We start from the raw sequence: 21,897 nt of genomic DNA, 5'->3' as shown, positions 1-21,897 counted from the left end.
CATGGGGGCGGGGCCCACATAGGGGCGGGGCCTATATGGGGCGGTCCAGGGGGGCGAGGCCTATATGGAGGCGGGGCCGACATCCGGGCGGGCGGTTCCGGGGGTGGGTGGGTGGGGCATGCTGGGCGGGGCCGAGCCTAGGTGGGCGCGGCCTCCGCCCCCGCCCCGCCCCTTCCTGCCAGTCCGCGCAGCGAGGAGGAGCGGCGGGAGCGGCGGGAGCGGCGCGGGTACGCGGTGCGGGTTCGCGTGGCCGCCGGAGATGCTGGGCGTGGCGGCAGGAATGACCAACAGGTAAGGCCGCGGCGGCCGTGAACCCGCAGCCGGAGCCAGAGCCACGTCGGCGGCGCTGCCGGCCCCTCCCCGTGCGCTGACGGACGGGCCTGCAGAGCCGGCGGCCCGAGTGGACCGCGTCCCGGCCCGGCGCTCCCCACGCCCGGCGCTCGCAGCCCGGCTCGGGTTGCGAGAGGCGTCCGTGAGGGAGGGGACGTCTCAGGGCTCGAGATTTACCGAATTAGAAACGAAACTGAGACTTTAAAGGACATTGACTCATTCATTAAACGTAAAATAAGTCTGTGATCTCAACATACATAACGCATGCTTTATGAAAATAGCATTTTCCTAAACAAAAAATTAGTGTGACGAGAGCCCTGCTCTTAACATTTTGCATATCTCCTAAATGTCTGCATTTTCCTGCCTGCTCTGCTTTCAGTCCATTGCGGTCCGTTTTGGTTGAAGTCTGAAGAAAATCTGCTCCTAACCAGACGTGTGGTTGGAAAAGGGAGCAGTAGTACTTTAATAGCTTTTCACGTAGTTGCGGTATTTTTCGTTATTACTCCAAAACTAGACAAGCTTAATGTTTCTTAAAGATTAGTTTGATGTGGAGTCTGAAGCCTTACATGGAGGTTTTCACTCTCCATGACATTAAAATTCACCGTCTGCCCTGCAGTTGGAAGGGGCTTGTGCCCCGTTGTAACATCACCCTCATTTGGAAAATGTTGATTCACTGAGTTAGGCAGCCCTTCCAAATGTTGACACATCTCTTTATACAGCATCACTAAATAACATTTCTTAATATCACGGCTGATCTCCTTAGAAACTCTCTAAGTTTGAGAAGCTGTCAAACTCCAGGTGGTGGATACAAGTTTTCCAACATTCTAATTTTCAGTTGAAAGCTTGATTTTTATTATTGATAGGAAACTCTTGGCAATTGTTTTCTTCAAAGTAACAGACTCACTTTGTTTAGTTTCAAGAAATGTCTGCCAAGTGCAAGTCTAAAAACCATAGTTTGTTATTCTTTCTGGTAAAAATGGTAGACCATGAAAAAAAGCATCTAATTCAGCCGGCACTGGATCACACTCGTGCTTTCCCTGCAGACAATCGTCTTACTGTGGTATGCAGCCCAAGTGCTTTGTTCATCACAAGAAACAGAATACAAGGTCAAAGTTCGAGATTTAATAACAGTAATTTGTATTGCTTCATCAAGGACATTTTTTTTGTTTTTAAAAAAATTTATTGAAAATTCAATCAATACAAAATTTAAAATATATGTAAGATATAAAGAATGACAATACAGTGTATACAATATGAATTAAGAGTAGAACCAAAAAAAAAAAAAAAAGAGTATAACCCTTTCCTTTTAAGAGCCTTGATCGTCTCCTGATCCCATCCCATTCCCATCCTGAATTTTCCCTTCACAATCCCTTGCTTTTTTGTGTGGTATTAAGCACATTCATAATGTTGTGTGGCCATCGCTGGCATCTGTCCATCTCCAGAACTCTTTATTCTTGCGAAACTGAAACTCTGTCCATTAAACAGCTTCCCATTCCCCTGTCCCTCCAGCCCCTGGTCTCCCCTGTTGTATTTTCTGTCTCTGATTTAGACTGTTCCAGGTTCCTCATATAAGTAGAATCATCCAGTCTTTGTCTTTTTGTGACTGGCTTATTTCACTCAATATAGGGTCCTCAGGGTTCATCCATTTTGTAGCCTGTGTTAGGATTTCCTTTCTTTTTAAGGCTGAATAATATTCCATTGTATGTTTATACCATTCATTTGTTTATTCATTCATCCTTCAATGGACATTTGGGTTGTTTCCACCTTTTGGCTATTGTGAATAACGCTGCTATGAACATGGGTGTACGTTTTCTAATAGAAACTTTTATTGAGAGAATTGTAGGTTCACATTGCAGTTGTAAGAAATAGTATAGAAAGATCCAGTGTATCCTTTACCCAGTTTCCCCCATTGATAACGTTTTGCAAAGCTGTAGTGCACAGTCTCAGCCACAATACTGATGGTCATAAAATCCATTCATCTTATTCCGATTTCCCCAGTTTTACCTGTAGTCGTGTGTGTGTTGTGTAATTTTATCACGAGTGTGGGTGTGTGTATCCACCGAGGTCCAGATAGAGGACAGTTAGTGCCCTCACCCCAAGGGTCCCTCCTATTCCATTTTCCTCTGTGTTCTCCTCCGCCTGCTCTTTAAACCACACATCCATTCAGCATCTCTAAAATTTTGTTACTTCAGAAATACTGTATGAGTGGAATCATACCGTCCTTAACCTTTTGGGATTGCGTTTTAAACAAGTCAGCTTAATTCCCTGGAGACTCGTCCAGGCTGTTGTGTGTATTGTAGTTTCTCCTCAGGGTGGGTGTATATAGGACGGCTTAACTGTCAAATGAGGAACAAATGAAGGACATTTGGGCTGTTTCCGGTTTTGGCTATTAATAATAAGGACATATGGACGTTTGTGGACAGGTTTTTGATGTCACCATAAGCGTCCCTTTCTCTGGAATCATTGTCCAAGAGAGCAGTGGCCGGGTGCATGGTGATTCCATGTTTAGCTTTCTCAGGAGCATAGACTTTCCCAGAGTGGCTGGGGCAACACCGCTTTCATCAGGGACACTGAGAAGGGAAAGGGGTGTTCTTTCCCTGCAGGTGGCTGGGGGTGAGGCGCTGGGTCCCATCACCGCTGCCCCTGCCTTGATTGGTGCCCATGGCTGCCTTTGCACCATCAGTGAAAATGCCTCCACCGCATGCGGAGGGCCCAGCATCTTCACGGAGCTTCTTAGCATTATTATGAAAACACTAATCATCCCCCGGCTTCTTGAAAAGGTCTGGGGACCCTCCAGGGTTTCGAGACCACCCTTTGAGAACCACTGTTAACATAACCTGAAATCATGAGGGAAATGCAGATATTTGGAATATTTAAAAAGGGAAATCTACAAAGAGCTTTCTTAGAAATGTGAGGCAAATGCTTGTTGTAGTGAGTGCTTTCTAGCTGGAGGGAGTTTCAGTGGGACTTGAAGAACCACTAGGGGAAAAGCAGCTTTTGCCCTGAAGGATTTTTCCGGGCACGATGCCAGCATGTTATGAAGAGGTGGTGTCCTGGCAGCGAGGGTCTTCGTAGGTCTTCAGTGCTCTCTGCCTGTTTGTGCGCTGAGGAAATCGAGCACTTAGTTTAAGGAAACTGATGAAGACTTGGTAGCGGGAAAGGTGCCTCAGTTCTGGTTGCCGTGTGCCCTGCAGGCCTAGGGCTGTCAGGACCGCTGTCTTGACTGTTCATCGCCCCCCTTGCCTTTGGGGTGACCCTGAACCACTCCTGGACGCTCTTTCTCCTGCTGGGTGTGGGTGCAGTGCATGGCCTTCCCTTTCCTCCCCGAGGGGACCTTCCTGCCCTCCTCAGGGTCCGGGGGCCTGCAGTGGGGAAGGCAGATCCAGGCCGGTGATGGAAGCACAGAGCTTTACCCCAGGAGCCTCTGTTTTCAGTAATCTTGTGTCTGTTCCTCAGAAGATCATGTAAATAAACCTCAGCGTAGGTCACGTTCTCAACTAGGGCTGCCCTTAAATAGAAGGAAAAGCATCTCAAACTGCTGGTCGATTTTACATTTCTCGTTAATTGTGCTTTAAGCTGTGGTTTCCTGCCTACAGAAATGTCATCTACATTACATGCTGGCCCGTGGCCAGGTTGTCTTCCAAAAACTTTAATTTTAAGATACTAGAGAAGCAAGAGCTGGGGTGCCCATTGCCACGTTCCGTGGACCCTCCAGCAGCTGTGGTTTTACCCCTTGTGCGACGACCACTCATCTCGTTTCATCTCATCAGACGTTTGCACGCAGGAGCTCATGGGAGAGGGGGTCACGTTCCTGCATCCTTTTCACGTCGGAGCATACTTTTTGCCTTGATGAGTCCACAGTGACATTCTGTGTGTGGGTTGGAAGGTGCAGACACAGCTGGCCGTGGCCAGTGCATCCCATGGGAGGGGAGGGCGCGGAGGGTGGAGGGTGAGCTTGGGCTGGGACGCGCAGGAGCGACGTAGCTCACCTGAGGTCACGTAGGGCCCCATGCAGCAGTAAGAAAGAATTCAGAAAGATCCAGTGTATCCTTCACCCCGCTTCCCCATTGATAACATTTTGCAAAATGGTGGTGCGTGAGCCAAGCCGCAGTATCGACGGTCATGCAGTCCCTCGATCTCACTCGGATTTCCCTGGTTTTACCTGCGGTCCTGACCCTGGGACATCCCCATAGGCTGCAGACGCCCAGGTGAGACCTTGTCTGATGTATCTGAGCCCCATGAACATGGTAATTCTGGAAACGTCTGGATGAAGTATCAGATGTTGCCCCAGAGCTAGTGTATCACAAAGGTCCCGGATGTCAACCTCTTTGAAGTGGATTCCTTTTGTGATGCGCATCCTTGGGGACTTGGGGTTCTGAGGCCCTCGTGCTGGTGACGGTGGTTCTTCGTCCCTGGAGGCCTGGGTCTCCTCTTCACCCTGTGCGCTGTCCCCCAGGGCCAGCCCAAGAGGCCTTCCTGTTGGCGGGCTCCTCTGCTGGTGCATCTGTTAGGGAACAAGTCTGACCATCCGCACAGACAGGCCATGACGTAATTCTCACGGGGAGAGTGGGAGTCCTCGTGTCGTGTGTCTGTTTCGACTCCTGAGGCCGGGCGCATTGCCAAGCAGCACAGGGCCCACCTGGGGGGGCGTGTGGGCACAGCTGGTGGTGGAACTGGGCCGTTGGTGGGTCCTTCTCCTTCTCGACATGGTGGATGCGGCATGTGGTTCTCAGGTGCCAGGTGGGTGTGGTTGCAGAGATTCCCAGGCGGGTGGGACGTGGTCCCAGCTCATGAGAATCTTTCAGGTTGTTGTCATTCGTGTCGGTTCCAGATTCGCCTAAAGCATCATGTTGGTCACGTCCCCCCCTCTTTTCAGAATGTTGAGAAGACTCCCGATTGCCTGTCAAATAAGGGCCAAACTGCCGCGCCTGGAGTTCAGGCTGTTCGTCACCTTCTGGCCTGTCACAGGCCCCTTGGTTCTGAAAACATCCGGTGCTCTCCCATCACAGGGCCTCTGTCCACGCGGCTCTCTTGGGCTGGAAAACCTTCCTCTCCTGTGTCTTGTCTGCAGTCGGGGCAGGATTGCCTCTGGCCCCTGGATACTGAGTTCCTGCAATGTGGACTGAGGTTGTGCGCTGGGGGCTCAGGGCTCAGAGCTTACGTCTTTCCTCCCAAAGCACTTTGGCTTCTTTTCGGGTAGTTATCAACTTCTGTTTTATGTTACAGTTATTCGTAGAGATATCTAATCTTTTCTGCCAAATTGTAGGCTCTGGAAGTAAAGGAACATCTCCATCATGTTTGTTAGACGTCCAAGAAAAAAACAAACAGGATTTAAATGAGCTTTATTTCTCCTTTTATTCCTCCATTCATTAGTGAATTGAAGAGTCCAGAGCCAGCTCTTCTGAGTGTCTGTGACAGTGCTTGAATAAACTCACAGAACTTGGGGTAAGACGAGATGGCCTTCACATGTGGTTTAACTTAACTCTGCAGGCAGAGACCCAGCACCCATGGACCACTGGGAAGAAGTTCAAATGATGTCATCCTTGTTTAGATTATTTCATTTCATGGCTAGGCTGCTCTTCTGGAAACTTTCTTAGTAATAACCATCTTTTATTAATGGCCTACGATGACACAAGTACTTTAAAGGAGTTAAACATCTGTTTCACAAATCTGACACGGCTGCACTTCGAGGCAGGATTTTTATGCCCATTTTACAGATGAGGAAACAGCACAGGAGGTTGGGAAGTCCCCGCATCACAGGGACAGGGTGAGATGAGCGGAGGTTGATGCTGAGCTGTGCCCCCTCCCCGTGGCCCCTCCCGTTCAGGCGAGGCTGTGGCTCCCACTTCTCCTCGCTTTCAAGGCGTCCTCTTTGTGTGGTTAATAGTCGCTCCCCGAGCATGGCAGCCGCGAGGGAGCTGCATCATCTCACTGCCGGACTGTCCTTTCTGAACTTGGAGGGTCCCGATCTCACTCTGGAGGCCCAGCAGAGAATGTATCAGGTGAGATCACGTTCTTCACTTAAATTTGGTGTCTTTGTGTGTGTGTGTGTACATGTGTGTGTGTTTGTTTTCATTTTGAGCTCCTGGCTGTGCCGCGCACGTGGTGGCGACCTTGACAAATCTGGGGACCAATGTTCCAGTTCAGCGCAGGTCTGTCCGGTGCTGTCAGCCGGGGTGTGTGTAGTTACGATGCAGTGTGGAGCTCGTCATCTGTCTTGTATGGGGGTTATTTGTGTCCAGGTACCAGAGGAGAAGTTAAAAAAGTCTTTGCGAAATTAAAGGAGGAACTGATCATTTGTCACCAGGTATTATAGCTTTGCTGTCATTAATGTAAGACATGGGCCCCAGGCAGTGTCCCTTGAGCCCCTCAGGAGGTAGGGACATGCCAGCCTTCAACCGGGAGCCCGGTTTACTTGGCACGTCATGGGGGAGAGTCAGGAACCAGGCAGAGCTGCTCCCGAAATGTGGGCTGCAGACCTCCCCGCACAGGGGTCGTACCAGTGCAGATGGGCCAGCCTCATCCCCTGCTTCTGGGGAAGAATGTCATGAAGTCTGTACTTTTAAACTTGTTTTATTTTTAATTAAAAATTTTTTTTTAATTTTTTGACTGCACTGGGCAGCATGCGGGATCTTAGTTCCCGGACCAGAGATCGAACCAGTGCCCTTTGCAGTGGCAGCGAGGAGTCTTAACCACTGGACCACCAGGGAAGCCCCTAAACTTTTTTTAATGGAGAGTTCAGACATAAACACAAAAAGTAGAATAATGTGTCCCCATGTCCTACCTTAGCTTTAGTCCTCACTGCCTGGCGTGACCTCACCTGTGACCGAGGCCCAGTCCTGTCCCTCTGCTCTGCCCTGTGTCGTATCCTAGAGATTTTATTTATTTTATTTTATTTTTTTGGCCTCGCAGCATGTGGGATCTTCTACTGCTGGGGGTGCGGGGATCAAACCCGCACCCCCAGCAGTAGAAGCAAGGATTCTTAACCACTGGACCGCCAGGGAAGTCCCTAGAGATTTTAATAGGTATCCTAAGATGGTAAGGACTCGTCTAGAAAAGATTTTTAAACATAACTACAACATCATTATCCCACCTGAAGAAGATTAGTACTATTTCCTGTGTATCATCAGCTACCCAGTTAGTGTTCAATTTTTGTTTTATCTCAAACATTCACTTTATAGTTTTTTCTGAATTGGGATCTAAATAAGGTTCATACCTTTTGAGAGTTTGATAAGTCTTTCAGTTTCTTTTAACATATAGGTACCCCTTCCATCTTTTTTTTTCCCCCTTCCTGTTCTTGTGATTTTTTTTGTTGAAGAAACGGGTTCCTTGTCTTGAAGAATTTCCTACAGTCTGGATTTGGCAGGTCGCATCCTCTGGGCACAGTTTAACTTCTTTATTCCCTATAAAGTGTATAAATTGATTGTTGGATCTAAAGAAGCAGTTCTCAAACTTCTTGGTCTCAGGACCACTTTCCACTCTTAAAAATTGTTGAGGACCCTGACGAGCTTCTTGATATTTGCTGTATTTGAAATTTAATCAACCTTTTGTATGTTAACATAAATATTTTGTGATTATTTTCCAAAGAAACAAAATAGTGAAGAGTGGAGTGGCTTTAAAATCCTTTAGACGTATAGAGAAGAGTGGCTTTAAAAATACTTTTTGGGCAGATCTCGTCAATGTTTTAATGGAAGACAGCTGGCTTTCATTCTTTTGTAATACTTCATGTCACGTAGCTTCTGGAAGACTTCACAGTGACCCGTGAGAGGAGAGTGAGAGAGGCAGTTGCCGTCTTGTGTTGGTGTGAACATGGCCTCGACCCGCACGTCTTCTTGGAAGCTGCAGCCCAGAAGCCTGACTGGGCTCCCACACCCGTGACTGCGTGAGGGAGGGCGGTGGGTCCTCCCGTCAGGAGGCGATGATGTTGGCAGCTGTGGATGGTCAGGGCCCTCGATCAGACCTTTTCTCTAAAGGGCCACGTGGTAGATGCTGTCACCTCGGCTCAGCTGTGCTGTTGTAGCGTGAAAGCCGCTGTAGACGGCATGTAAGTAGATGGGCACAGCTGCTTTCCAGTGACCTTTTAACTACAGACACTGAAATCTGAATTTCATAGAATTTTCACATGTCGCAAAGCATTAACCTTTAGATTTTTTCCCAGCATTCAAATGGTTAAGAACCTGGGAAATATGGATCAGGTGGACATTTTCCTATTCCTCCCACTAAGCACAATAAACGCTGGACATTATGTATAAAACAAGCCTAAGACTGTGAAGTGTGGGGAATTCCCTGGCATTCCAGTGGTTAAGACTCGGTGCTTTCAATGCCATGGGCCTGGGTTTGATCCCTGGTCGGGGAACTAAGATCCCACAAGCTGCATGACGCGGCCAAAAAAAAGTTCTGAAATGTGGAGAGAAGAAGGCAAGCTGGCAGGGACAATGGGGCCTGATGAACAATGGGGTGATGAGTTGTCTGGGTTTTCTTTTTACACTCATATCCCCATTTTATCCCAGACTCTGGCCGTCTAGAAATGCCAGCAGGTACAGACCAAAAACATGTCACAACGAAGACTGTTCTCTGTGGGACCAGGAAAGACAGTCTAACAAGAAGAAAAATGTTTAGACAGTAAATGCTCGACTTCAACCAAACACCCAGAAACAACTGTGGCCTCACCCGCACTCACGGCAGAGAAAATAGACTGGGGAACAGAGCAAAGCCTTGGGGACCTGTGGGACCTTGGAATTCTGAAAGCAGAGGAGGAAGCGCGTGGGGTGGAAAAGGCCCAGAGGAAATAATGGCTAAAGATTTCCCCAAGTTGGCAAGAAATGTAAACCTACAGATTCAAAAGGCTGCACATACCACAAATAGGATAAACCCAAGAAAATTCAGGCCAAGACGTATCATAATTAAGCTCCTAAAAACTAAAGACATTAAAAAAAAAAAACAACCTTGAAAGGGACTTCCCTGGTGGTCCAGTGGCTAAGAGTCTGCGCTCCCAGTGCAGGGGACCTGAGTTCAATCCGTGGTCAGGGAACTAGATCCCATATGCCACAACTAAGAGTTCACATGCTACAGCTAAAGATCTCGCGTGCCACAACTAAGACCCGGTGTAGCCAAATAAATAAAGAGATAAATATTAAAGCAACAACAACAAAAACCAACCTTGAAAGCAGCCAGAGCAAATTGACACCATTCGTTTATGGGAAGAAATTGGAAAGACAATAGGTTTTCATCAAAGACTCTGGAGGTTAGAGGGAAGCCAGCACAGTGCTTTTGGTGTTGGACTCTTACATCTCCAGAAGTGGGGGACTGAAAGGTCTTTATAAGGACCCTGCAGATCTCAGCTCCCTCTAAGCTTCTGTTAGAAACACAGGCTGGCTTCTCCAGATGCAGACTGTCTGGCTGAGAACTGCAGTTGTTTGGATTTGAAATTTTGCATGGAAAGGGTGGGAAGGTATGAAGCCCCTCGGTGCCACTGGAGTAGAGCTCAGGGCGGGTCTTGGAGCCTGTGTCTGAGCTTGTCCAGGCTGTGTGCTAGCTCACGTCACAGGGGAATGTTGACCGTTGGTGATGACTTGGGCCTTAGTAACGATTGTCCTGAACCTCGTCTGTGTGTGCAGCGCTTTGGGGTTTATGAAACCTTTTGCCTCTTCCCCCAGTCCCTACCTTTCCAGCCCCATTTGTGACTCATCCGCCCCTTCCTACCCCCAGGTCCCTAGGAGAAATGTGTTCTGAGAACTGTTTGAAGTTAGGACACACCTTTTTCTTTTGTGTCTTCAGGTTTTTACATACCCTCTTTCCCAGTGTTTTGTGCCTTGTGAGGTGTTCCATCCTCTGGGTTCGTTTCTGGAGTCATCTTTTCCATGCTGCCTTGGCAGTCCAGCCCTGTTGTTCCCCTTCCTCCCTCCCCAGCCCCCCTGCCGGCCCCGTGCACCATGACCCCAATGGTATAAAACCTGCCACGTCGCTTGTGAGGGGTGATTCCCCAGAGCTCCACCCTACACCCCACTCCCTTCAGAGGTGGTTTCTCTCTGTTCAGCCCGTGTCCCAGGATCTAGCGACAATGCCTGGCGCCTCTTAGATGCTCAGTAAGTAGGTGAATGACCAATAAGAATAAATACGAACATCCTTGCTTTCGCATGAAGAATCGGAGATTTGGGAATTTGAAAGATGCGCTCAGGGTAGGAAGCTGACCCAGGAAGGAGCTGGAGCTTGAATTCTGGTGACTTGATTCCAGGGATGTTGGTTTTTCCAGCTGGAGCACTGACCCATTGGCGCTCCTGTACCCCTGCCAGCTCCATGTTACCGGGATGAAAAGAGCTGTGCGATCAAATGTTACCACGGGAAAGAGCCTGTGCTCAGACCCCAGCTTCGCGTTTACCCGCTGGGGGTGCCCGGCTTGCCTCTGCCTCGGGTGCGGAGTGAAGGGAATAGTGCTGGTCACGGAGTTAGACCAGTTTCCACGTGTCAGACATCCAGAGGAACGGGGCCCCGCACGTCACGCACACTCCATGCTGGTTGTCCGGAAAGAGGGAGGAGAGGAGGTTTCCTGAGCACGGGTGAACACGTGACAACTCTGAGCTCACAGGCCTGGGGGCCGCGTTTTGCGGACTTCCCACCTAGATGGTTAACTCCTTAGGGTTCGGCTGATGTGATGCTGCAGTTGAAGGCATTTCCTGTTTTAGCTGCCGCACTTCTGAGAAGGGAAGCTTCCTCTTCCTCCGTGACTACTTTGTAACCCGGTGGAACCAGGTGACAGATGATGCGCGCTGTCAGGTGACTCGGTCCAGGCCCCTCTCCGTGTCTGCTGCTGCCCCACACTCAAGCCCTGAGCCTCGTGCTGGACGGGAGCCCTGCACGCGGATGAGCACGTGGTTGTGGTGCCCGTGATCGTCGTGCTCCCATTCCACGAGGGCTCGGTTGGGGCCGAGACCCGTGCTCTGAGCCGTGCGCCCTCCCCTGGTGGGGGCGGGGCTCCTCCAGGAGCTCATGAGCCCCCGATCCTGCCCAGGAGGTTGACCCCGGCCAGGTCCCCGTCCAGGCGGTGGCCCTGCGGGCGGGGCTTCTGTAGGAATTGCCGGCGTCCTACCATCTCCACCGGAGGACAGCTGGGGAGGGGCGGGATGTGGTGACGTCAGTCGAGGACGTCTCTCTCGAATCCTTGGAACGTGATGGGGAGATCACCAGCCGCGGCCTCGAGTGCCTGGACGCCCTCAAGGGCAGTCGTGCCGTCAGTCCTGGGCTCACAGAGGCACATGCAGAAACGTAAAAACGACCCCTGCTAATCAGTAATGAGCACATAATTAAAGAAGGGACCTCTGGCGTCTGGCTTATGCCTTCCTTCCAGCTTGGATTTATTCTTCAGAGGTTTGAATATAGGTTAAGATTGAGCCTGACTCCTCGGGCTTGAGCTGAATGCCTCTTTCTGCTATTCTAATGGGAAATCTTACAACAAAAGAAATATTCGTTCACTACTTTCAAATTTTCTCATTCAGAGAGTGTGTGGTAAAATGGTGTCCAGAACATCAGAGTTTAAGGCCATTGCCCACATTAGAATACCCCAGTTCCCTTGGGTCCTAACGGATGGCTGTCAGAGCTGTTCTTGCTGTGGAGCACAGTGTAGATTTTGTCACCGTGAGGCATGTGTCAGGGATGAGAGCGTGGTCTTCATTAGAATCTTGAGGTGGAGTAATTCATCCGCCGAACGAGCAGCCGTTGTCTGTGGAGTGTGGGTAGTGATGTTTTTGTAAAAGCCAGGGATCCTTGGCTTTACAGGGAACATGGCTGAGACTAGTTTTCTGTTTTCAAAAATGAGTCTAAGGGACTTCCCTGATGGCGCAGTGGTTAGGAGTCCGCCTGCCAATGCAGGGGACACGGGTTCAAGCCCTGGTCCGGGAAGATCCCACATGTCACAGAGCAACTAAGCCCGTGCACCACAACTACTGAGTCTGCGCTCTAGAGCCTGTGAGCCACAACTACTGACCCCCGTGCCGCAACTACTGAAGCCTGCGCGCGTAGAGCCCGTGCTCCACAACAAGAGAAGCCACTGCACTGAAAAGGCCGTGCACCGCAACAAAGAGTAGCTCCCGCTCGCCGCAACTAGAGAAAGCCCGCGTGCAGCAACGAAGACCCAACGCAGTCAAAAATAAATAAATTTTTTTAAAAATGAGTTTAAGATAGTAGGAGCTTCAGCTCCTACTAGAATCTGGAAAGTTCTGTTAGCACTTAGCTGGTTTCGGGTGATTGAGTATATTTACATGATTGAGGATGATGATGAAAAAAATATGTTTAAAAAAATTTTTAAGATATATGTATAGGACACTAGGTTGTCTGTGTTATAAGACAGACCAGAATCACAATGATGTAACTTTGAAGTGGGTGCCGAGCTAATGTCTGAGATAATTTAATGGTGGTTCTGGACTTAATGTCCTTTTTTTTTTTTTTTTTTTAATGCTGGCTTACTCGCATCAGGAAGTGAGAGCACTTTTTGTCTCTTGGGCATTTGCCAGATTTGCACAAAGCAGGAGGCATCTGCAGTTGTCTGTTTAAGGCAGTTTCTTCATGCTTTTAACAGAATGTGTTAGTGTGGGTACTTATGCGTATGTAAGCTACGTGATTGTTGCTTCCCTGTGTTAGACCTGGGCTTTCCAGCCTTTGTCAGGTGCTTTCCCCTCTCTAGTGTTACTGGTGATGACAAAGGACATCGGTGAAGTTTAGAAAATGGTGCTTAATTTTATTATATAGCTGTCTATTGAATTTGACAAAAGACAAAAAAGTCCCAGCGATTCCTCAAAATTTTAGAGGTCTGTTTTTTCCCACAAAGGTCATTTGAGGACCGTGAGACCAGACTTAAGAAGCGTTTTCCCAGCTTGAGCCCTTTTGATTTTTAAAATAAAGAAACACCCACATCGCCTTCTGATAATACGTTTGGTCATTTAGATGCTTTCTATGAAGGAAGTTGTGGTGATAGTTTCTGGAACGTGAAGGCTGCAGCAGACAGATTAAGTGGGTGATGGGAAAGCCAAGGATACAGGGCTTGGGAACTTTTTAGAAATGAAGCTTTGTTTTGCGCAGCCTTGGTTAATCATGCCTCCCAGGAGGAAGCATTGCTAGAGATTAGCTAAACAAATGGGATGAAAGTCAAAATTTGAGGTTGGATTTGTTAGATGAATTTTGATTAAAGGGCTTAAGTTGTAAGAATGCAACATTGTCCCACAAAAAGCTGCTGATGCTTTTTGGGATACCTGTGTATCCCACGCCCAAGTGACAATGCAGAGCACACCGGAGGCACTCAGTAAGTGCTTGTCAAATGAATAAGTAATGGTGTCATATGTTTTATTTGGTGTGTATGGGGTTTGGCTTAGTGAGGTAGAGCTCTTTAAATGTTGCCGTATAATAACACATGAGTAAGTGCTAATAAACATGCCCTCAGTCAGCATTAAAATAGCTTTGAAGGCTCATTTCAACTCCATGTAATTTCAGTAATTCTGTGCAGTATTTCAGCATTTCTTCTCTCCCTCGGGATTAGTGCAGGAACAGTTCTCGGACATGGGAAGATGCTGTTCTGCGCCAGTGAGGCTTCCAGGGGAATGGGTGAAATCTTCTGGATCACACATGAACATTTTTTCTTGTGAACTTCTTCAGTTTTCCATATTAATGTATAGCTTCAATACCATTAATCAGAATTCCAGGTGGGCGTCTTCTGGTAAAATTGATAGAATTATCCCGACGTTTCTTTCTTTGGAGGAATAAAGGGGCAAGAATAACAGCTGGTTACTGCAGGGAAGAATGTGGTGTGGGGGGGGGACATGAGCCGTGTTGGCTGTTTACACATCATAGGTCATCACACAAGCTCTGTGATAACGAGTTTTTCAGGGGGAAAAAGGCAAATTATTAAATTAGTGTCCCACAAATGGTGAGATCATTTGTTAGCAGTTAGGGGGGCAAAACCAGTTTATAGCTTTATAGCCTTATATTACATCAGAAGAAATTCCAGATGGATAATATTTAATAGTTACTTATAAAATTCAGCCAGATAAATGCTAAAATAAAATAAAAATGTTTATTAACTTTTTCAGAATGAGAAATACTTTTTAATTTTTTAAAATTAATTTATTTTTGGCTGCGTTGGGTCTTCGTTGCTGCGCGTGGGCTTTTCTCTAATTGAGGAGAGTGGGGTCTGCTCTTCATTGCGGTGCACAGGCTTCCCATTGCGGTGGCTTCTCTTGTTGTGGAGCACGGGCTCTAGGTGTGCGGGCTTCAGTAGCTGTGGCACGTGGGCTCTAGAGCGCAGGCTCAGTAGTTGTGGCACACGGGCTTAGTTGCTCCGCGGCATGTGGGATCTTCCCGGACCAGGGCTCGAACCTGTGTCTCCTGCATTGGCAGGCGGACTCTTAACCACTGCTCCACCAGGGAAGCTCCAGCAGGCGGATTCTAACCAGGAAAGTCCTAGAATGAGAAGTAATTTTTAAATTCAGAAGTTTTAGGAACAAATTACAAAAGGAAAGACATTTGAATAAGAATAAATTAAATTTCCGAAAATTAAAAACAAAAAACAGACTGGGAAAAACACTTGCAACAAAAGCAACATAGAAAATATTAGTATTATGCATTGATCAGAATATGAAAACCCTAGTACATGTGTAGGGAAAAGAACATGAACAGAGATACTATAACAAAATAGAAACAAAAGAGGAAATATAATTAATGTACAAAAGTACAAAAAGTGTTCCAGCGTGATTAGTGATTCATCAAAGAAATAAAATAGACATTATCAGTTGCCTACAATATTAGCAGATCTTATTAAAAACATAATTATCTTATATCACTGGCATGAGGGTATATTTGTAAGATTTGTTAGGAAAATAATCTGGCAGTATGTATCAAGTCTGAAATGGTTTATAACTTGTAATCCAGAATACCCACTTCTGTAAATCAAACCCAAGAAAGTAATCGTAAATGTGAAGAGAATTTGATGTGAAAAGATTTTGGCGGCGTTATCTATACTACAGTTTGTCCTACATTTTAATTCAATTCTGACACTATCCACCTGGAGTGTAAGATTAACCAGTTTTGAGAGCACCATTCAGTGGTTTTAAATACATTCATAATGTGCAACCGTCCCCACCATCCGTCTCCAGAACTTTCACCTTGTAAAACTGAACCTCTGTCCCCACTAAACGTCAGCTCCCCGTCCCCTCCCCCAGCCCCTGCCCCACCATCTACTTTCTGTCTCCGTGGATATCACACAGGATTTGTCCCCTTGTGTCTGGCTTATTTCACTCGGCACAGTGTCCTCAAGGTTCATCCATTCTGTAGCCTGTGTCAGCATTTCTTTCCTTTTTACGGCTCAGTAATAATCCATTGTATGTGCAGACCCACCAGTACAGGGATGACTGGAAGTGGCTTCCTTGTCTTGTTTCTGAGCTTTGGGAGAAAGCATTCATCTTTTGACCATTAAGTATATCTCTTTTATTCCTAGTTTTCGGAGTGTTTTTTATCATGAAAGGCTGCTGAAATCCTTTTTCTACGCCCGTTGAGAGAATCGGGGATTTTGGGTTTTGTCCTTTAGGCTGTAAATATGGTATATTACATTGATTGATTTTTGGATATTAAACCAAACTTGCATTCCTAGGGTAAATTCCACTTGATCACGGTGTAAAATCCTTTTTAGATGTTTGCAGTGTTTTATTTTTTAGGTTTCCTTAGGTTTTCTTTTTTTTGTTTTGGGGTGGTTTTTTTTTGAGGATTTTTGAGTCTGAGTTCATAATCGCTGTGTTCTATAGTTTTCTTATTTTGTGTCTGGTTTTGGGTGTCAAGGTAGCACTGGCCTCATGCGGTGAGTTGGGATGTGATCAACGCCCGTTATGTCCACTGACCATGAATTCACAGCTCCTGGTGCATTCTTCTTGTTATGGTTCTTGGGAACGGTGCGTCTCTGGTCTCGGGGAACCCGGGTATCTTTTTCTGTGGCTTGTTTCTTTCTCTGGTCATTTTCCTTTGCACGTTTGAGGAAGACAGTTCTGTTTCTAGAGTGTGTGAGGTGAGCCCTTGTGGCAGGACTTGTGCCTTGTTTACAGCCGTGTCAGCCGTGCAGTGTGGACCCTTCCAGTTTGGGGCTTTCCTTTGGGAAAGTACCGTTCGTTGATGTCTGAAGTGCCCTCTTTGTTGGCCATAAAACACAGAAGGAATCGCTCCATGTTTGCAAAGGGGCACAGAGTACATGTGCTGATGGACCCCGTCCCCTTGTCAGGTGAAGGGCTCTGGGTCGTCTCTGAAGCTGAGTGACCCGTCCTGCTGTGCAGGGAAGTGCGTGATTCTCCGTAGTCATTCTGTCTGTCCACTGGACTCTTTCAGTTACAGGCAACAGAAAGCAGCTCTGGCTAACCTAAGTCAAGAAAGGGGTTATCGGAAAGGCTGTGAAATTGTAGATAAGAGGAAAACTGATTATTCATGTTTCGGAAAGAACCGGGGTATTAGTCACCCTGTCTTCAGATTGCCTTTCTTGGGATGAGTCCTTTCCGGCTTCTTTACCCGCTGTGTCATTGGGCTCAGGATCCCGGTGTCGGGAGCAGCGGGTCGGCCTGGCCTCAGTGGGCGGGTGTCCACCCGGGGGAGCAGGGCTTCCTCACTCCGTCTCACAGAAGGAGAACCGAGGCGTCATTACTAGAAACGGGTGTGGATCAGGGAAAACAAATGTTTTCTGCCTGGTTGTGGTCCATCCTTTTAAAAACAAAGGTGATTCAGGTGCTGTTAATCTGAGCACCAGGTGCCCAGCGGGCGGTCTGTAGACACAGCTGAGACGTGTTCCTTTTGAAGGATTTCCTGTATGTTAAAGAGAGAGATCCAGAGAGACAGGAGAGCAAAGTCTGCAGCCTGGGACCGAGCAGAGGTGCAGCAGGACGCCAGAGCAGGTGGGGGGCCCTTCAGCAGCCTGAACCTTGCGAGGGACTAGTCCATACAGTAAACAGTGTTCGAAGGAACAGTTCTCACTAAGAAATGTTTCCAGGCCACAGACTCCAGGGGGTGCTGGGTTGATACGGTGTTGATGTCTTTCGCTCCAGGCGGCCGTGGTATCTGCGTTAGGGCTGGAGTTTATGGTTGGTTTGTCACCATTGAGTGTTTTGTGCAGCTGAGAGAGAGCTGTGTGGTGAGCTCCCAAGCCCCCCCGGCAGCCAGCCTGACAGATACAGGACGAGGCTGTCAGGTGCTGGGGGCGGGGGGGCAGCAACCTCAGCATCACCTGTGACCTAACCCCACCCTGACCCACTGAATGAGATCCTTGGGGGGTTCATGGACCTATAAAGGTTTGCGACACTGCAGAGTGGGCATTGTTGCTTGCCTAGCAGCATCCATTCCCTGTGTTTTTCTTAATAACAAGATGCAGGGGTTTTGCTTTTTCAGTGCCCTTTGTAAAATGGTAGTGATGAATCTTCAGATGATGAGATGGTAGTCCTCGCCCCCGCCTGGCAGCCATCCTGCGACCATGAAGGGATCGGCCTTGAGACAAATCTGGCATGGAGCCGTCAGAACTGAGGATGGAAGGGACCTGGATTTGCGAGCTTCTGATCTGTCCTGGGCCTGGGCCTCTCCCAAGTCCGATCTCCCAATTATGTGTGATAAGTTTCTCATCGTTTACACCAGTTTGACTTCGGGTGTTTTTGTTCCTTGCAGCTGAAAGCATCCTAACGTATCCGGACGTGGAAATGGGTGCTGGACACACAAGGTGTTGTATGTGCCGATCCTCTGTAAAATACCTACTTTTTCAGATGGTCACAGGTTTTTCTCTTAGTCTTATGAATAATGCTTTTACCCCCGGGTGATCATTAAATTGTTCAGTTGAAGGTTGGTGGAGAGAGGGGGAGTAAGAAGAATGAGAAGGCTGTCCTGAGAGGGGGCAAGCACCGGCCTGCAGAGCCCGCTGGCTGGGGAGCTGATCCGTGCTTTGCCCTGATTTGGTGTTTGCACCTCAGTTTTTCATTTGTAAAATGAGAAGAATAATGAAATGGTGGAGGTGAAAACGCTTTGAAAACTGGACTCCTTTTTTCCCCCAGTTTATTTCTCATTTCTAATTGCTTTTGTTTTTTCTTTATGGTGCTAAAACATACATAATGTAAAATTTACCATTTAACCATTTTTAAGTGTACAGTTCAGAACTGTTAAGTTCGTCAGATTTTTTCAGCAGAAACCTTACAGGCCAGAAGGGAGTGGCTTGACGTATTTGAAGTGATGAAAGGAAAGACCTTCCAACCAAGAATTCTTTACTCAGCTCGATTATCATTTGGATTTGTGGGAGAGATAAAGAGTTTTCCAGACGCAAGAGCTGAAGGAGTTCATCAACACTACACTGACCTTGTAGGAAATGTTAAAGGGACTTCTTTAAGCTGAGAAGAAAGGGCACCGACAACCTAAGTGTCCATCGTCAGATGAATGGATAAAGAAGTTGTGGCGTGAATGCAGTGGAATATTACTCGGCCATAAAAAAGAATGAAATAATGTCATTTGCAGCAACAAGGATGGATCTGGATGGTGTCATGACCTTGTAGGAAATGTTAAATGGACTTCTTTAGGAAGTAGGAAAGAGCTTGTAGGAAATGTTAAAGGGACCTCTTTAAGCTGAGAAGAAAGGGCACCAACAACCTAAGTGTCCATCGACGGATGAATGGATAAAGAAGATGTGGTATGTATGCAATGGAATATTACTCAGCCATAAAAAAGAATGAAATAATGTCATTTGCAGCAACAGGGATGGATCTGGAGGGTGTCATGCTAAGTGAAATAAGTCACACAGAAAGACAAATGATCTCACTTATGTGGAATCCAAAAAAAACAAAAAAAATCATCAAACAAAACAAAACGAAACTCACAGATACAGAGAACAGATTGGTCATTGCCAGAAGTGGGGGGGGTTGGGCAAAATGGGTGAAGGGGGTCAAAAGGTACAGACTTGCACTTAGGAAATACGTAAGTCTCGGGGATGTCATGCACAGCATGGTGACTATAGTTAATAATGGTGTTCTGTGTATTTGAACGCTGCTAAGAGAGTCGATCTTGAAAGTCCTCATCACAAGAAAGAAAATTTTGTAACTTTGTATGGTGATGGATGGTAACTAGTTTTATTGTGGAAATCAATTCTTAGTGTAGACAAATGTCAAACTGTTATGTTGTAAACCTGAATCGAAAATAATGTTATATGTCAACTATATACAACTAAAAAAAACCCCAAACGTGTGCAGCCATTACCACTATTTCCAGAACTTTTTTTTTTTTTTTTTTTTTTTTTTTGGCGGCACGCAGGCCTCTCACTTTGTGGCCTCTCCCGTTACAGAGCACAGGCTCCGGACGTGCAGGCTCAGCGGCCATGGCTCACGGGCCCAGCCGCTCCGCGGCATGTAGGATCTTCCCGGACGGGGGCACGAACCCGCGTCCCCTGCATCGGCAGGCGGACTCAACCACTGCGCCACCAGGGAAGCCCCCCAGAACTTTTTGTCATCCCAAACAAACCCTGTCCCTGTTAAACGCTAACTCCTGTGCCCCTGCCTCTGGCTGCTGGGAGCTCTGTCCTACTTTCTGTCTGTACGAATCTGATGACTCTGGGGAACTCGTGTAAGTGGAGTCCCACAGGATCTGTCTTTTAGTGTCTGGCCTATGTCACTGAGCACAATGTCCTCCAGGCTCGTCACGTCGTAGCAGGTGTCAGGATTTCCTTCCTTTTGTAGCTGAACTACATTCCACTGTATGTGTGGATCACATTTTGTTTATCCGTTTACCTGTTTTGGACACGTGGGTTGCTTCCACTTCTTGGCTTTTGTGAGTAATGCTGCTGTGAACATGGGTGTGCAAATGTCTGTTTGAGTCCCTGCTCTGAATTCTTTTGACTATATACTTAGGAGTGGAATTGCTGGATTATATGGTTATTCTGTGTTTAACTTTTTGAGGAATAGCCAAAGTGTTAAAAACTTGAGTCTTTTTAAAAATGAGTTGTTGGGACTTCCCTGGTGGCGCAGTGGTTAAGAATCCACCTGCCAATGCAGGGGACAAGGGTTCGAGCCCTGGTCCGGGAGCAACTAAGCCCGTGCGCCACAACTACTGAGCCTGTGCTCTAGAGCCCATGAGCCACAACTACTGAGTCCGTGTGCTGCAGCTACTGAAGCCCATGCGCCTAGAGCCCGTGCTCTGCAACAAGTGAAACCACAGCAATGAGAAGCCCATGCACTGCAACAAAGACCCAAGGCAGCCAAAAATATAATATAAATAAATAAATTTATTTTAAAAAATGAGTTATTTATATTTAGAAACAGATTACAAGGTGAACCTGTGCCTTTCTTCTTGGGACCATGTTTTTCTCGTTGATTGCAAGGACTTAACAGTTTTAACACGGGACTCATGAACTGACCTTTTTATAACACGTTGGACATAGTGTCAGATTCATATATATTACCCTCTTTAATCAAAATTAGAGAATAGGCAGTTTCTGTAAGTTAAAGTTTCAAAGTTTGAAGTGTAAAATGCTTCATGAGATTTTCGATGTCAAGGTACCCAACTTTGTGTGTGTGTTTGAGAAAGAATTGATTTATTTCTTCCAGTAAACACAGCATCTTTATGACGCACGAAAAACAAAGGGCTGAATGTCTAATGAAATAAAGACGTAAAATACAAGATCCTACTGCTCTATTAACATTTTCCAGCAAAGAGAGATGACCTTGGACTGTTAGATAGTAATGCTTTCCAACAAAGAGAGATGACCTTGGACCATTAGATGTTAACACTTTTCAGCAAAGAGAGATGACCTTGGACCATTAGATGTTAACACTTACCAGCAAAGAGAAGTGACCTTGGAGTGTTAGACACCTGAGACATTGCAGGTTCAGGAGCGAGAGGAAGGTCATTGTGGGCATTCTTGCTGCAGCGTCCCTGATGTCTACTGGCAGGTAATCACAGATGTACAAGTGTTTACCCTTCCCTCCCTTGGACTGTAGGCTCCGTTCTAACAGCCCAGCAGAGCTTGCTCATGTTTTTATAGTGCTCAATGCCTCTGTTGTTCTGGCATTTCTCTTTTTTTTTTTGCGGTACGCGGGCCTCTCCCACAGTGGCCTCTCCGGAGCACAGGCTCCGGACGCGCAGGCTCAGCGGCCATGGCTCACGGGCCCAGCCGCTCCGCGGCATGTGGGATCTTCCTGGACCGGGGCACGAACCCGCGTCCCCTGCATCGGCAAGTGGACTCTCAACCACTGCGCCACCAGGGAAGCCCAAGGTGGTCTTTTTAGATAGTCTTTGGAGATTATCTGCAGGAAGAGAGAGGTCTTTTAAGGCTGGGGTGAATTACTATGTAGTTTATGGGTCTAGGTCCTCGACCACATTGCGTCTTGTGTGGAAGCAGCAGGACTTCTGTGGGTCCCATGGGGCGGATGGTAACTGAGAAGTGTCTTGAGCCACGTTTCATCCCTGTTCCACTATTCTGGATGTTGTCTTGGAGCTGTTTGCAAACGGTGTGGATACCCCCGAAAATAGACACGGACGGCTGTAGTCGCTCATCCCCACACGACTGACGCCAGGTGGGCAGTGCAGTCC

At 47.3% G+C, this 21,897-nt stretch overlaps 1 protein-coding gene across 1 annotated transcript in view; it reads left to right on the top strand.

Annotated features, from left to right (window-relative positions):
* Positions 1 to 187: 187 nt before the first annotated feature.
* The window catches only part of LIMS1 (LIM zinc finger domain containing 1), a 94,437-nt gene continuing 72,727 nt past the window's right edge, over positions 188 to 21,897 (top strand). Inside the window, exon 1 of the mRNA XM_060168888.1 lies at positions 188 to 291. Coding sequence (XP_060024871.1) covers positions 260 to 291 — 32 coding nt within the window. The 5' untranslated portion in view covers positions 188 to 259. The remainder of the gene's footprint in view (positions 292 to 21,897) is intronic.

Source organism: Lagenorhynchus albirostris, chromosome 13 (assembly GCF_949774975.1).
Source record: "Lagenorhynchus albirostris chromosome 13, mLagAlb1.1, whole genome shotgun sequence".
NCBI lineage: Eukaryota > Metazoa > Chordata > Mammalia > Artiodactyla > Delphinidae > Lagenorhynchus > Lagenorhynchus albirostris.
This window is presented reverse-complemented; position numbering and strand designations above follow the sequence as displayed.